General features: G+C 36.6%; 1 protein-coding gene across 1 annotated transcript in view; it reads right to left on the bottom strand.

The window, feature by feature from the left end:
- LOC150086753 (dynein regulatory complex subunit 11-like) overlaps positions 1-14,434 on the bottom strand; it is a 283,392-nt gene that overhangs the window by 141,551 nt on the left and 127,407 nt on the right. The window contains exons 8-9 of the mRNA XM_090372244.1: positions 13,746-13,848; positions 12,861-12,929 (exon numbers count right to left, since the gene is read on the bottom strand). Of these exons, the coding sequence (XP_090228370.1) occupies positions 12,861-12,929; positions 13,746-13,848 (172 nt within the window). The remainder of the gene's footprint in view (positions 1-12,860; positions 12,930-13,745; positions 13,849-14,434) is intronic.

Genomic DNA, 14,434 nt, shown 5'->3' with positions numbered 1-14,434 from the left:
TGTTCTTGCTCTTTGAAAATGTCTCCTTGCCTGGTGTACCCTACTCCTGAGTATAGTCAGTTCGGGGCACCACCATCAGGGAACTGTCTGCTTCCTCGGTTTTTTTCCGTGGGATAGACAGGGTTGCTGTTTTTGCTAAAATGTTTGTCATAGTCAATGTTTGCTCATCTGGGCTACAGTTGCCTCATCTAGACCACTCATTTTCCTGTTTTTGCAACTCAGCTGCTGTATGTTCTGCAAAAATCTGCCAGTTTGCCCTTTTAAGGTTATACCTTTTGACATCGAACAGGGAACGTTGGGTTGTTTGTAATTGCCTGTTTAGTTTGAAGGAAATGGCTCTGTGATCTGATGTGATCCAGGCTGGCTGGACACACCAGTCTGTGATTTTATAAGCTATTGAATTGGTGGCAAGAGTAACATCAATGTCACTCTCCCACATGGTACTGCTAAAAGTTGGGAGGTTATTTGGTTGGTTTAGCACTTGAAAGGGTGAGGTGGCTATATAGTCTGAAAGTATCTGGCTGTTATGTGTGTGCCTGCTCTGTCTTCCATACAGCTATGCCATAAGGCTGACCGGCAGTTGACATCAGCACACACTATGATATTTGCAGTAGGTAGCAAGTTTGTGACTACTTGTAGGTATTCAATAGTTGGATTTATATCTTCACCTGGTCTGGAATATAGTGAAATAATGTAAAACTGTCCTACAGCACTGGTGATATGGGCACACACTCCCACTGGGGAGCAGAGGTGACCCACCTTTGTGACTAAGGTCAGTATTTTTAACTACTATTGCTGTAGAAGGGACACCTGAGGTGTATTCTATTCTATTATTTTATAGCCTCTTGGGTATCCCTGAACCCTACCCATATGTGTGTAGGATTCCTGGGGTACCAAGATATCTATATTATTTTCTTCCAATTTGAGTTTGATCTGATCAACAATGGCTCTTGCTCTTTGAGCATTCAATTGGGTGAGATTTAGAGCCCTAGTCACATTTACGTTTTCAATTTGGCCCACAGTTGGTCCTAGACTGAATAAGTTTTGCCATTTTTCTATAACTGGGGCATTTATCATCCCTGATACTATGTGTAATCAGGGCCATGTCAGCCATGCTGCCTTGCAGGTAGCACATTTTGGCTGCTGAGACTTATTTTTGCAATTTTTGTAATCATGGCCAGTTACTGCACAGTGACCACAAACAGGTTCTTTCTGACTGCAGTCTCTGGCAATGTGACCATATTTATGGCAGTTAAAGCAACATTGGATAGGGAATCCATGACTGGTCTAGCCACTATAGATTCTCTGTTGTCCCTGCAATACCTTCCAAATTTTTAGTGTAATTTCTGCAATTATGTTGAGTTGTCCATTCCTTTTGTTTTTTGTTGCTGTTTTCAGCAGGAATTCAGCAGCAAATTCATCTATTGTCATTTCATTGTTAAAGTTTTTGAAGTAGATATCCATCATGAATTCTTTTTCTATTACTGACACAGATACATCAAAGATTATAATATTAGGGTTTTTCCCTTTTTGTTTTTCAGGAAGCAAGCCCAGTTTTTCCATCTCAGGATGGTTTTCTATTTTTCTTAGATCTTCTTTGCTTGCTACCTCGATCAGGACTCCATTATTCCTGATTTTCTGCATGTTGTTTATCTTTATTTCTCTCAGATGAGGCCTCAACTTTGTTACCACTGTGTCCTTAACTGCCTCGCTGGTTTTATGGGTAGAGTCACTTTTTGCTTTCAGAATAATAATGTTGCTTTCCTTGTTTATATTAGGTTGCTTAGTAGCTATTTGTTTTGCTTTAGTTATGTCCTGTTTGCCATTAACTTTTGCACATTGGGCATAGGTTAATGTGTTCATTGTTTTATAGTTGTTCTTCTCCTCAGTTGTATCCTCTAATTTTGATTTTAACACTTGATTCTCTGTGTTTAATTCAATCAGGTGCTGCTCAAGCAGTGACCAACAGTTCACTATCTGCAGCCTAATTACAGAAGTAATCCTGTTGGTTTGCTTGTGCATATATTCTTCTAGATACACTCTGGTTTCCTTTGCCTGTTTGATAGGGTCAGTCAAATTGTTAGGTAGTCTAGTTTTAGTTCTTCTTCTGTCTTTTGTTGCATCTCTGGAATTTCTATAGTCTCTTGATTTTTTCCTTTCCTGCCCTTCTTAATACTGAGGAGGCCAGCTATCCAGTTCATCACTATTTTCCTCATTAACAGGGGCTTTCTCCCTGAGCACTCTAGCTTCATTTTCAGAGGAGTCTTTCTGCATTAAATTCACTTTCGTAGCAATAAGTCAATTTCTGACGTTTTAAGTAGTGGTTTGAGGTATTTATTTCCAGTATTTAAATCAGAAATCGCGATTTTACAGTTTTGGTGGGAAACGCCTGTAGACAAAGAAAACTATCTTATAAACTAAGTATAAGTTAATTCTGCCAGTAGTATTATATTTTTCCATACAAAATAACCTTATCACAAGCAGTTTGAAGTATAATATATTCAAAATTTTTGGACTACCGCTGAAGCTGTAGCAATCGCTGAGCAAAAACACTCTCAAAAGAGCAAAAATAGGCAGGCAAATACAATCACAAAAACTATTCTTGCCTGACTTAATTTACTTACCTTCATCTGTAATACTCTTCAAATCTGAAAAATCCATGTTGTAATACTCGACTAAATCGAATATCGTGCAATATCATTGTCAATTCCGTACACTTCCGCGACTGCAACGCCACCTTGGGTACTACACTGACAGTGGTAGAGAACGAAAAGGACTTGGGGTTAATTGTGCAGGCAGATATGAAGTTTTCTGAGTAGTGCAGATGGTCTGCAAGAGTAGCTCATAGTGTCTTGTCAATGATATACAGGAATTCTTCTAGCAAGGATAAGGATTGTTTTGCTTGTTTGTTATTTGGCTTTTAGGAGCATTAGCAACTAAGGCCATATTGCTCTGGGGATATGCGGTGGTCATTCCCTGACCTTTCTGCATCCTCCATATTCGGTGGTCATAGGCTCGAACCCCAGTTTAATCAAGAAGTGTGTGCTACGCACGGCTGCTCCTGCCCACCTGGCTATGGAGGTGCCAGGGATAAGGAGGTGATTATCCCCTTGTATAAGGCAATGGTGAGGCCACACCTTGAGTACTGTATACAGGTCTGGAGGCCTCATTTTAAGAAGGTTGTAGAGCTGTTGTAATAAATACAGAGAAGGGCAACAAGATTAGTGAATGGAACAAAGTGTTGCTCTTACGAAGAAAGGCTTAAATTTTGCAAATTACAGTGTCTGGAGACTAGGCACCTGCAAGGTGATCTGATTGAGGTGTATAAAGCCTTGAATGGTTTGAGCATGCTCAATGCTGGTGGGATTCTTCCTCTTGCTCAGAATAATCACCTGAGAGGGCATAAATTCAAATTGAGAAAAGACAGATTATTATTATTATTATTACTACTAGCCATATAGTGCAAGGAAGCCTGAGGATTATGCTGCACCAGCTAAAAAAAAATTTCCAAGTTACCCAGAGAGAGAGAGAGAGAGAGAAAGAAGTAAAAGGGAATCACCAAGAAAGAGAAGAATGATGATATCCAGCTCAGGACCCTGGGTGTGCCAAGTCTTCTGGGTCTGCAAGTTTTCTGTGTGCATTAACAAGTCAGTGATGTACTGTATTTTTTTATTGCATCTAATTGAGGCAAGAGAGGAGAAAAACAAACAATCAAACTAATTGAAACAAACACTAAAAACTAATTGAAGCAAGAGAGGAGAAATACAAGATCTACAATAATTACTCTGGGAAAAAGTCTTGTTATTTATAACAATTTAATTGTCTAAATTGGGAAAATACTGCACAAGCGAAAAAACATACTTCATATTGTGAGCCACCATTTGAAATCACTGCATCAATTTGTTCTCCCTCCATGAGATATTTGCTGTTGTAGGTGTCAATCGTGAAATTTGTGTGTTTGCCATAAATGGCATTATTTTTAATATTCCTCTTTTGGAGATGACCACACTGACATTATATCTAAACCAATAATATAATTTGGAATGGTATATCAGCATTACAATGCATTTCATGGGAACGTTATTTGTCTCTTACATTTTCTGGTGATAACCATTCATAAAGGAATAAAAATACATGGATTATCCAATAAATTTTTTATTTTTTGTTTGTTTGTGTGCATGCCTTTCACTCTCTTTTAATTCCTTTGGTTTTGTTTATTTAATTTATTCATTATTATTATTTTAATATCTGGGTATCCTCTTGGATCATTGGTCAAAATTTGTTATTGTGTCAAGGGAAGAGCAGCTGACTTTTTGTGCATAAAACAGCCCTGATTGAAATTTATTAAAAAGTTACATACCAGTTTGGAAATTTTTTTAAATGGCCCAAGATGATGCTGCATAGAGGAACAGAATTTGAAAGATTCTTCTTGTATTAATGGTAAAAATTGGAAAATCACTGTTGTTACCAACAAGTGCAGTTGAGTACAAAAATTTTCCATGAAACATGGCCGTAATATGTGTGGAAGGTGAACCACTTATGATGGAAGGAAGTGTCTCCATAATCTCCAGCAGCACTACTGTAAGTCACATGGAAAGGCAGTAGATGGAGTGGGTGAATAAGCAAGATGATAGATAAAAATTCAGTAATTTATGCATTTATCGAATGTAATTACTCCTTTGGTAAATAAAAAGAAATGTCATTTATCACATAAGCATAGAAGCGATTAAAATTTCATGAAAAAATAATTGTCAATCTACTGTGCTTTGAATGGTGGGAGGTGTAATGCTAGAGTGGCATCACAACTGGAAAAAAAAAAAAAAAAAATTTGTCAAATCTTCCAGATTTTAGGTTCATCCAATATTTTTAGATTCTGAATACGGGTTCCCATACTGTAGTTAGATTGTATTCTTGCTAAGAAACACAGCGAATTCTTGCTAAGAATTCGCTGTGTTTCTTGTCTTTTCTCAATCTCTCTACTACCAGATTGTTTGAGAAGGTACTTTTCCGTTATTCAAATTTTTTAAAGAGTGACTATTGGGTAACTGAGTCAGTCTTGAATACACAGTGCAGTTCCTTGAAACTCAGCAACTGTAATACTCAGAGCGATTTATTTTCAGGAGTGATTTCACTAGTGGTGTTTAGTGCATGTTATGGCTGTAATGAGGCTGTTCACTATTCTGTGGATTTATAATCTTTGCAAAGTTCTGTAATTAGTGTCTTTACTGAAACAGTGGTTATTTTCATGCATCCAGAATTCCATCCATGTAACAGTATTTTCAAATGGCTATTTAAGATTGAAAAACATTGATATACACAGTGTGCCAATTAAATAACGAGACTGCATGCACTCTGCATTTAGTATTAATGTAAGAGGCCAAAATAGTTTTTTTTTTTTTTTTTTGGTAGTTGTTGGCGCATCGGTTTCTGTGGCCATACTGCACCTCCCAAGGTTTTTGCAGTACTTTGATCCAAGCCCAAGGCGGGATTCGAACCTGCGACCTTTGGGTTGCCAGGCAGGTATTTTACCCACCCGGCTAGCCCGGTCGGCGCCAAAATAGTACACGATTAGATCCGCTAGAGTGTGCTCTTTCCAATGAGTGCAAGTTTAAACTTATCTGGTCAGTATTTTATAATTTATGATGGAAAGTAATAGTAGTTTTGTGAATGTCATCAGAAAATTGAAAATGGAGCAAAGAGCAGTCATCAAATTTTATTGTAAATTGGGAAAAAGTGCTATGGTAACTTTTGACAATTTAAAAAAAGTTTATGCTGATGAATCTTGACCAGGGGTGTTTGAATGGTTTTCTCCTTTTATTATTATTATTATCCATATGGTGCAAGGAAGCCTGAGGCTTATGCTGCACTGAACAAAAAAAAAAATATATATATATATATATAAAGAGAGAGAGAGAGAGAGAGAGAGAGAGAGAGAGAGAGAGAGAGAGAGAGAGAAATCACCAAGAAAAAGAAGAATGATGATATCCAGCTCAGGACCCTGGGTGTGCTAAGCCCATACTCACCAGATGTGAGCCCCTGGGGATGTGAGTCGTTAAAGGATGATCCCCGACCTGGCCGACCGATCTCTGTTCGAATACTGGAGATTGTCACAAATGTTAGAAAAACTGTGACTGAAGACAGATCAATTTCAACAAGGTTGCTTGCTGAGATGATCGGTAGCAATAAGGAATCTGTACGAGAAATTCTAAAAAAAGATCTGGGTAAGAGAAAATTTTGTTCCCATTTTTTACTGCATTCATTGAGTTTCGAGCAAAGAGAAAAGAGAGTTGAGTGTTACATCGATTTGATGGCATGTGTTGATAACAACCCAACATTTGTGAGTAGAATTGTTACCAGTGATGAGAGTTTGGTATTTCAACATGATCCCGAGACAAAACATCAGAGTTCAGAATGACGTTTGCTGTCTTCTCCCCATAAGAAAAAAGTGCAGTTAGAAAAATTGCGAGTGAAAACCATGTTGATCGTCTTCTTCAATATCAAAGGCGTATCAAAGGCATAAGAATTTAAAATTTGTGCAAAAATAAATAAGCCCAAGTGTCTCACTGAGAGTAAACCTTATACTGACTTTGGATGTGAACTTTATTTTGATTTGATGTTTTCATGTTTGAAAAAAAAAATTTGATAATATAATAAAAGACAGGAAAAATGCCTAATTTTTTTTTTCTTACAATGTAAGCTGATATATATATATATATATATATAGCAGCTCTTTACAAATAAATTTTCTTGACAATAATTAGCAGTAATTGAATTGCATTCCTTGCTATCAATTTTTCTAGCCTGTAAATGTTTTCATAGGTAATGTTTTCTCAGGATATGAAAAATTAATTTAGGTGTTCCTCCACAGATTTTTTATCTGTGGAGGAACACCTAAATTAATTTTGGTTGAGAATCACTAACATAGACAAACCAAAACACAATACTTCAGAATATAGACAGCCACAAATTTATATGGGGAAAGCTTAACAGAAACACAAAAAAGCATAACTGACTATATCATTATAGACAAAGATCTTAAACAAATAGTTAAAGGGGTATATAGAAGATTTGAGATGATGTGGCCATTATCTTGTTTTTGGCAAAGTGCAAAAATTAGAGGTATAAAAATTGCAAAACTGGATAAAAATCAAAGTTTTCAAATTTGCCAACAGACATTAAATACAGAAACCTTCTTGATGAAAAGTTAAACAGCAATTCTGATCTGATGGTAAGAAGTCTATAGATGAGGAATAGCAAAAAATTAAGAGAAATTTAGTGGAAGCTGAAAAAGGGGTATATAGGGGTAAGAAGTCCTGATAGACAAGAGATTCAGAGTGCCATGGAGGTTCCAAGAAATTTAAGGGACAATCAGATAAAAGGAAAAATGTTATAAGAAATTTTTGTCAAATAAATCCTTACTGGAATATAGTGAAAAATACAAGAGAGCTGTGATATATGTGAAAGAGACTAAATAAAAATCTTGGAAATGTTTCAGAAAAGATATGGAAAACAAGTATCAGGAAGATATAAAAACATTTTGGCATATAGGGAAAATGATAAGTTCAAAGTTGAAACAGAAGAGAAGGATAGAAAATAATATTTCAGAAGTTTGAAATAAATTTTCTGATGACCTGCTAAACAAAGGAGTAGTAGTAGTAGTAGTAGTAGTGGCATGTGATGCAAGAAAGCAAGTGTATGAAAGCAAGTGAAAGCAAGCTTATGCAGCATCAGCCAAAAAAAAAAAAAAAAAATCACACCATTCCCTCCAAATGCCTGTCCAGTTCCTCCTTAAATTTATTCAACCTATCAACTTCCACAATGACAGATGGAAGTTTGTTCCAGCAATTAACCATCTGCTGGCTAAAAGGCAAATTTCCGCACATCTATTCTATATCTGTCCTTTCTTAATTTGAATTTATGCCCCCTTAGGTTCGTAATCTGAACAAGTGGAAGGATCCCATCAGAATTCAGCGTGCTCAACCCATTCAAGGAATAAAGGAGAGAAAATAGAGGAATTAATCAAAAATTAGACTCTTCAGAAATGAGAGTTTAGAAAAATAAATGGGATGAAAACAATGGCAAGGCCATATTACAAATGAGGAAATAAAAAAAAAATTTGGGATAACAAATCCTTTACTTACCTTTAATATCCAATTAAAGGTTATTAAAGGATAACAAATCCTTTAATATCCAATTAAAGGTAAATAAAAAATCCAATTAAAGGTAAGCACTTATATTGTATCAGTAGGAAGATTGTATAAGTAGGAAGATTAGGGAAGATAATGTAGGAAGATTAACTGAAACAGATATTCAAAGAAACGAATTGGTTAATGTACACAGTACATTAAATTTCAGGCTTATTCAATTTTTTTTAATATTAAATTAAATAAATTTTTTTCTTACTATAATTAATAGAAGTGAAAAGTAAATAGAGTTCCTTTATCAATTAATTATTAAAATTATTACTTAATAAAACTCTATAGTTTTATGTTCTCTAAACTTAGCTGTTCAGTTTAATTACAACTCTCCTCCCATATACTTTTTTTTTCAGTGTCTTTTCTTTCTCTCTCTCTATATATATATGTATCTCTTCACAAGTGATACATAATAATACATGTGAAATGTGTGCATGGACTATCTAAATTTAACAAGACTGCGTTTAAAACTACATTTAATCTATGAATTTATATTTTACATACAAATTGCCAGATTTCTACTTGTCCAATTTTAATTAAATCTGGAATGGCTCAACAAATATTTTTAAAAGGCACAATATAAAATTTCACACAAATGCGTCCACTGGGAGTTAAGCTGTTACTTGCAGATGGACGAACAAATGAACATGGTGAAGACAATATGCGCATATGTGAATGTGTCTAAAAATGAATGGTAATAGGCTTAGAAAAAGACCAAGAGGACGGTGGATTGTTAGTAGCATTAGAAGAAAGAGGGCGTTTAATCTAGATAGAGCTGAAAATGCAATAGAAAATAGGACAGCATGGAAGACAGTAGTGAATGGATGGCTGATAGTCCAGAAGGTCTGATTTTTACTATAATAGTGAACTGCATGCTCACTGGATATAATAGATATAAGAGGTAGGTTTGATGCAGTTATAATTTTTTTTGAAAGAAGTAGATATTTTTATTTTAACCCTTAGATCTTTCTAGCAGAATCACAGATGTATATTTATATATCAAAAATGATTTTAAAGGTTTCTCCAGCATTCCATTTTAATGCCTATTGGAGAATTGAAAATAGTGGGTTGTACTATTTACCAAATCCTTGATAAAAACAAAACCATCTTCCTTTTTAAAAATCAGATTAGGAATAAATTTTACAAAAAGCTTTTTCTAATAGAAGTTTTCCCTCCCTTCTCAATTTTTAAGGATTCATTATCTTAGACTCTTTCCTCCCAACCACAGTATATAATTTAAATTGAATGTAATGCTGAGTGCATTAGTACCACCAGAGGTTAGGAATTAATTCACATACCACAACTTTTTATTTAAGGCATAATAAATCCTTTCATTTGGATCAAATTAAGTAGTACAACAAGTATGTGTAAATCATTATGCCATAGTAAAAACAACTGCAATCATTGCTTAAAATATATTTTTAAAATGATGTGTACAGTTATAATAATAATAATACCATATAATTATATGGCAGTACTAGAGACCCGAATCCACAAGCTGTACTGGGATCGAGCCATAATAACGGATAAGACCATCCCGCACAATAGACCGGACATAACCCTTGTGGAGAAGATGGAAAAGGCTACCTACCTGATTAACATAGTAGTGCCAAACACTAGCAATGTTCAGAAAACCCATGAGGAAAAAATCAGGAAGTACACGAACCTGAGACATGAGATCAAGGAGATGTGGCATATACAAGAAGTATCAACCATCCCAATCATCATGTCAACCACTGGTATGGTACCAAAGACTTTACATAGCAGCCTAGCAGCAATAGGTCTCCCAGAGAACACCTACAAGGAACTCCAGAAAGTTGCAATCCTGAACACCTGTAGGATAGTCAGAGATTTTCTCGACCAACAGTAACACCAGACATTACAACCACCCTGTGTACTTGGGAGCAGTACCTGTCATGGAGTGGAACCCCCCAACCAGGGAGAAATAATATAAGAGCAACAGCAATAATAATAATAATAATAATATTATTTAATATAATATAATAATAATAATAATTAAACCCAAGCATGGTACTAAGTACTATAGGTTCTAATACCTCTCGTGTTTGGGGTTTACATAAAAAAATAAATAAATAAAAAAATAATAATAATAATAATAATCTGACCAGCTGCATAACCAGGAAGTTATGCAGCTCTGCATAACCAGACCACTTTGAGAGCCAGAACATAATGGCCAAACAGCAGAAAGGATGCAAGCAGCTGAGCAAAAGATGCAAGGAGCAATTAACCATAGACACCACGGTTATGGAGCAAGCCTACAAGAAGCGGCATAACATGTACACAGCCTACATCGATTACCGCAATTCGACTCCATGCCTCATAGCTGGCTAATAGAGGCACTGAAGATCTACAAAGTCAACCCGATAGTGACAAACTTCCTAGAAGAAACGATGGCGAAATGGAGTACCACCATTAAGGTCGAAAACATCACAACCAGGCCAATCCCCATCAGGAGAGGAATCTTTCAGGGAGATGCCCTGAGCCCATTGTGGGTCTGTCTAGCACTTAACCCGCTATCCACCATGCTCAACAGTAGCAAGTACTGATATAACCTCAAAGAAGGAAGGAAGAATCTGTACACCCTCACCCACCTGATGTACATGAATGACATCAAGCTCTACGTGGGAACCGAGAAGCACCTCCAGCAACTACTCCAGATCACCGAAGAATTCAGCAATGATATTAGGATGGAATTTGGTCTAGACAAATGCAAGACCCACGGATTGCACCAGGGAAAATTAGTCAACCTAAACTACCAGCTGCAGACTGGTAAAGAGATTAAAGCCATGGCAGAGGAAGAGGCCTACAAGTACTTGGCGATGATGCAGACTCAGCAGTTACAGCACAAGGAAATTAAGGCCTGCCTGACTGAAAAATACCAACAGAGGCTCAGAAACCTGCTGAAAGAAAAGCTGAATGGAGGGAACACAGTTAAAGCCATAAACACCTATGCAGTTCCAGTGCTAACATACTCCTCTGGGGTCGTAGATTGGACTAACACCGAGCTGTAGGATATCATGAGAAAGACAAGGACAATGATGACCAAGAGCTGCCAACACCACCCTAGATCTGTCGTGGAGAGGCTAACAATTGCCCGTGAAGAAGGAGGATGTTATTTGTTGTCGTTATTTGGTTTTTAGGAGCATTAGCAACTAAGGCCATATTGCTCCTGGATATGCGGTGGTCATTCCCTGACCTTTCCGTATTTGGTGGTGACGGGCTCGAACAACGGTCTAATCAAGAAGCGTGTGCTACGCACTGCTGCTCCTTCCCACCTGGCTATGGAGGCGCCTAGAAGAAGGAGGAAGGGGCCTGATAGACCTCATTGAGCAACAGAAGACAGCGATAGTTAACCTGAAGGATTACTTCCAGAAACACACAGCAGCACTCCACCAGGCCATAAGGAAGATAGACAGCCATATACCCCATTCAACCTAAGAGAGGAGTTCCCCCCCAACCAGGAGGTACAAACGAAGCTAGAAAGATGGGCAGAGAAGACACTCCATGGCAGGCACTACAATAATCTCCATCAAGATCACATAGATAAAACTACTTCCAATGCATGGCTCACAAGCGGGATGGTCTTCCCCAAGACTGAAGAATTCATGCTAGTCATCCAAGACCAGGTAATCAACACCAGGAACTATAGAAAATATATCGCCAAGGAGCCAAGAATGTCCAATGATACATGTCGATGATGCCACCTGGCCTCAGAAACGATCCAACACATCACCACGGGGTGCAAGATGATCACCCAGACTGAGTACACTCATGGACATGACCAGGTAGCAAGGATAATACATCAGAAGCTAGCAAGGAAACCAGATGACCAAAGAAAGTGTACTATACTACAAGTATGAACCACAGGCAGTACTAGAGACCCCAACTCACAAGCTGTACTGGGACCATGCCATAATAATGGATAGGACAATCCCGCACAACAGACCGGACATAACCCTTGTGGATAAGAAGGAAAAGACTACTATCTGATTGACAAAAAAAAAAAAAAAAAAAAAAAGGTAAAGTGCAGCCATTATCAACCCACTGCAGGATGGAAGCCTCCTCAACAATTCATGCTGAGGGAAATGGACCTTAGTCTGCCACGCTGGTCCAGTGCGGGTTGGCAGATCGACCGAATTCAGCAGTCAGGGGCTTGAACCCCGGTCTACTCAAAGAGCATGTGCGACTGCACTCCCGCTCCTGACCACTCGGCTATGGATAGTGGTACCCAACACTGGCAACCTGTAGAAAACCCATGGGGAAAAAATCAGGAAGTATACGAACCTAAGACAGGAGATCAAAGAGATGTGGCATATGGAACAAGTAACGACCATCCCGATCATCATGTCAACCACAGGTATGGTGTCAAAGAACCTACATAACAGCCTAGCAGCAATAGGTCTCCCAGCAAATACCTACAAGGTACTCCAGAAAGTCACAATCCTGAACACCTGTAGGATAGTCAGAGAGTTCCTCAACCAACAGTCACACCAGACATAACAACAACTACCCTGTGTACTTGGTAGCAATACCCGTCACGAGGTGGAATTCCCAATCAGGGAGAAATAATATAAGAGCAATAATAATAATAATAATGTTATAATGATTAGAAAATGCTTCATATTCGGCAGATAGAATTATTACCTCTTCTCTTCCTCTTTTATCTTTTACTCCTTTTTTATCTTTTGCTCCCTTTTTTTTCTTGTCTCCATTCTGTAATCAAAGCATAAAACAGTGGAATAATTTGGCTTGAATTGCAGTAAACAATTTTAAAATGTAATTGGTGTGGCTAAGCTATGAGACATCTTAACCTAAGGTTCAGTGAAAAGTAGTATTATACTGGGCTATAAAAGCATGCTATTTTAGGTGACATATAGATTGAAACTTGATTCTTATGGTTCAAAACCACATCACAGTGTCTGCTTGATAGGATGGTGTATTATCCTCATAAGAAACAAAATATATCAGCATTTGGCAATGAGGAAATTCACTGAGGGGGCTGGGAACTGTTTCATGAAACTTTACATGCACACACAACTTACTGCTACAAAACACATGCATGTAAGGCTAGCTGTATGGTGCATATGACAATGATATTGCTAAGTAGTCAATGCACTAGTGATACTAGAGAATTATCACCATTAATTCCACTGAGTTTTTTGGTGTCCTGTTATAATTATATGTTACTGAAGTGAATATTAAGGAACTGATAAATTACCTGTACATGGCATTAGGACTCTTTTTGAATTGATATGGCATTTTCTCTATTCATCATACCATATAAGTCTTATATCATTAAAATAAATTATTAATCAAAAATGTCATCACTGTTTTAAGATTCACACAAATTAAATTATAATTTTTTTCTAGGCAATTTTTTAAAAATATATTATTACAATAAAAAAGGATAAGGATAAAAAACTATATTAAAGATGTTACAAAAATATGCATAATTCTACTTTGTTTATTTTATAATATAATTTAATTTAATAAAAATTACGATAAATGAAAATAACATAAAAACTAAACTTTTTGAGTTCTATCATCTCCTTTGGATTCTTCAGGATTAAATATTGCCAATGATCCTCCTTCATCTTCTTCTGGAAATACTGGATATTGTTCATTTTCTTTTCTGTAAAAACAGAATAAAAATTAGTGATTTCTTTTTATACATTTTAAATGCAACTTAATTTACAAATGAATTATAGAGGAAAATAGAATTTCATTATTTCATTAAATTGAAACAATATTTTGATATGTTTCTTTGTCGGTTCTAATAACTAATTAAATATATATATATATGATTAACTGGTAGACAGCTAATTATGTTAGAAAGGTATTATATTAAAAATACTAATCACACACACACACACACACACACACACACACACACACACACACACACACACACACACACACACACACACACACACACACACACACACCCACACACGTTGAGTCAGCTGGAAATACTTATTTTAGACACTAATTTAAATATTCAAATATGTCTTTTTGTAAACTGCAATAAACAGAGGAATACAGAACTCACCAGAAAACAATGATGGGAAATGAAGAAGAGGCAAGTCTAATCTGGAATAATACATCTGTTTAAGTGACAAAAGTCACTAAAATATTTGATTATGGAGATAACCAGATATATTTGATAGAATTTCTTCCACCTTCTTTGATAATGGGGATGAAGGATTAATACATACTTT

Source organism: Mastigoproctus giganteus, chromosome 4 (genome assembly GCF_048544385.1).
Source record: "Mastigoproctus giganteus isolate SK-2022 chromosome 4, ASM4854438v1, whole genome shotgun sequence".
In the NCBI taxonomy this organism is placed as follows: Eukaryota; Metazoa; Arthropoda; class Arachnida; order Uropygi; family Thelyphonidae; genus Mastigoproctus; species Mastigoproctus giganteus.
Note: the sequence above shows the minus strand (reverse complement) of the source record. Positions and strands in the feature narration are given on the sequence as shown.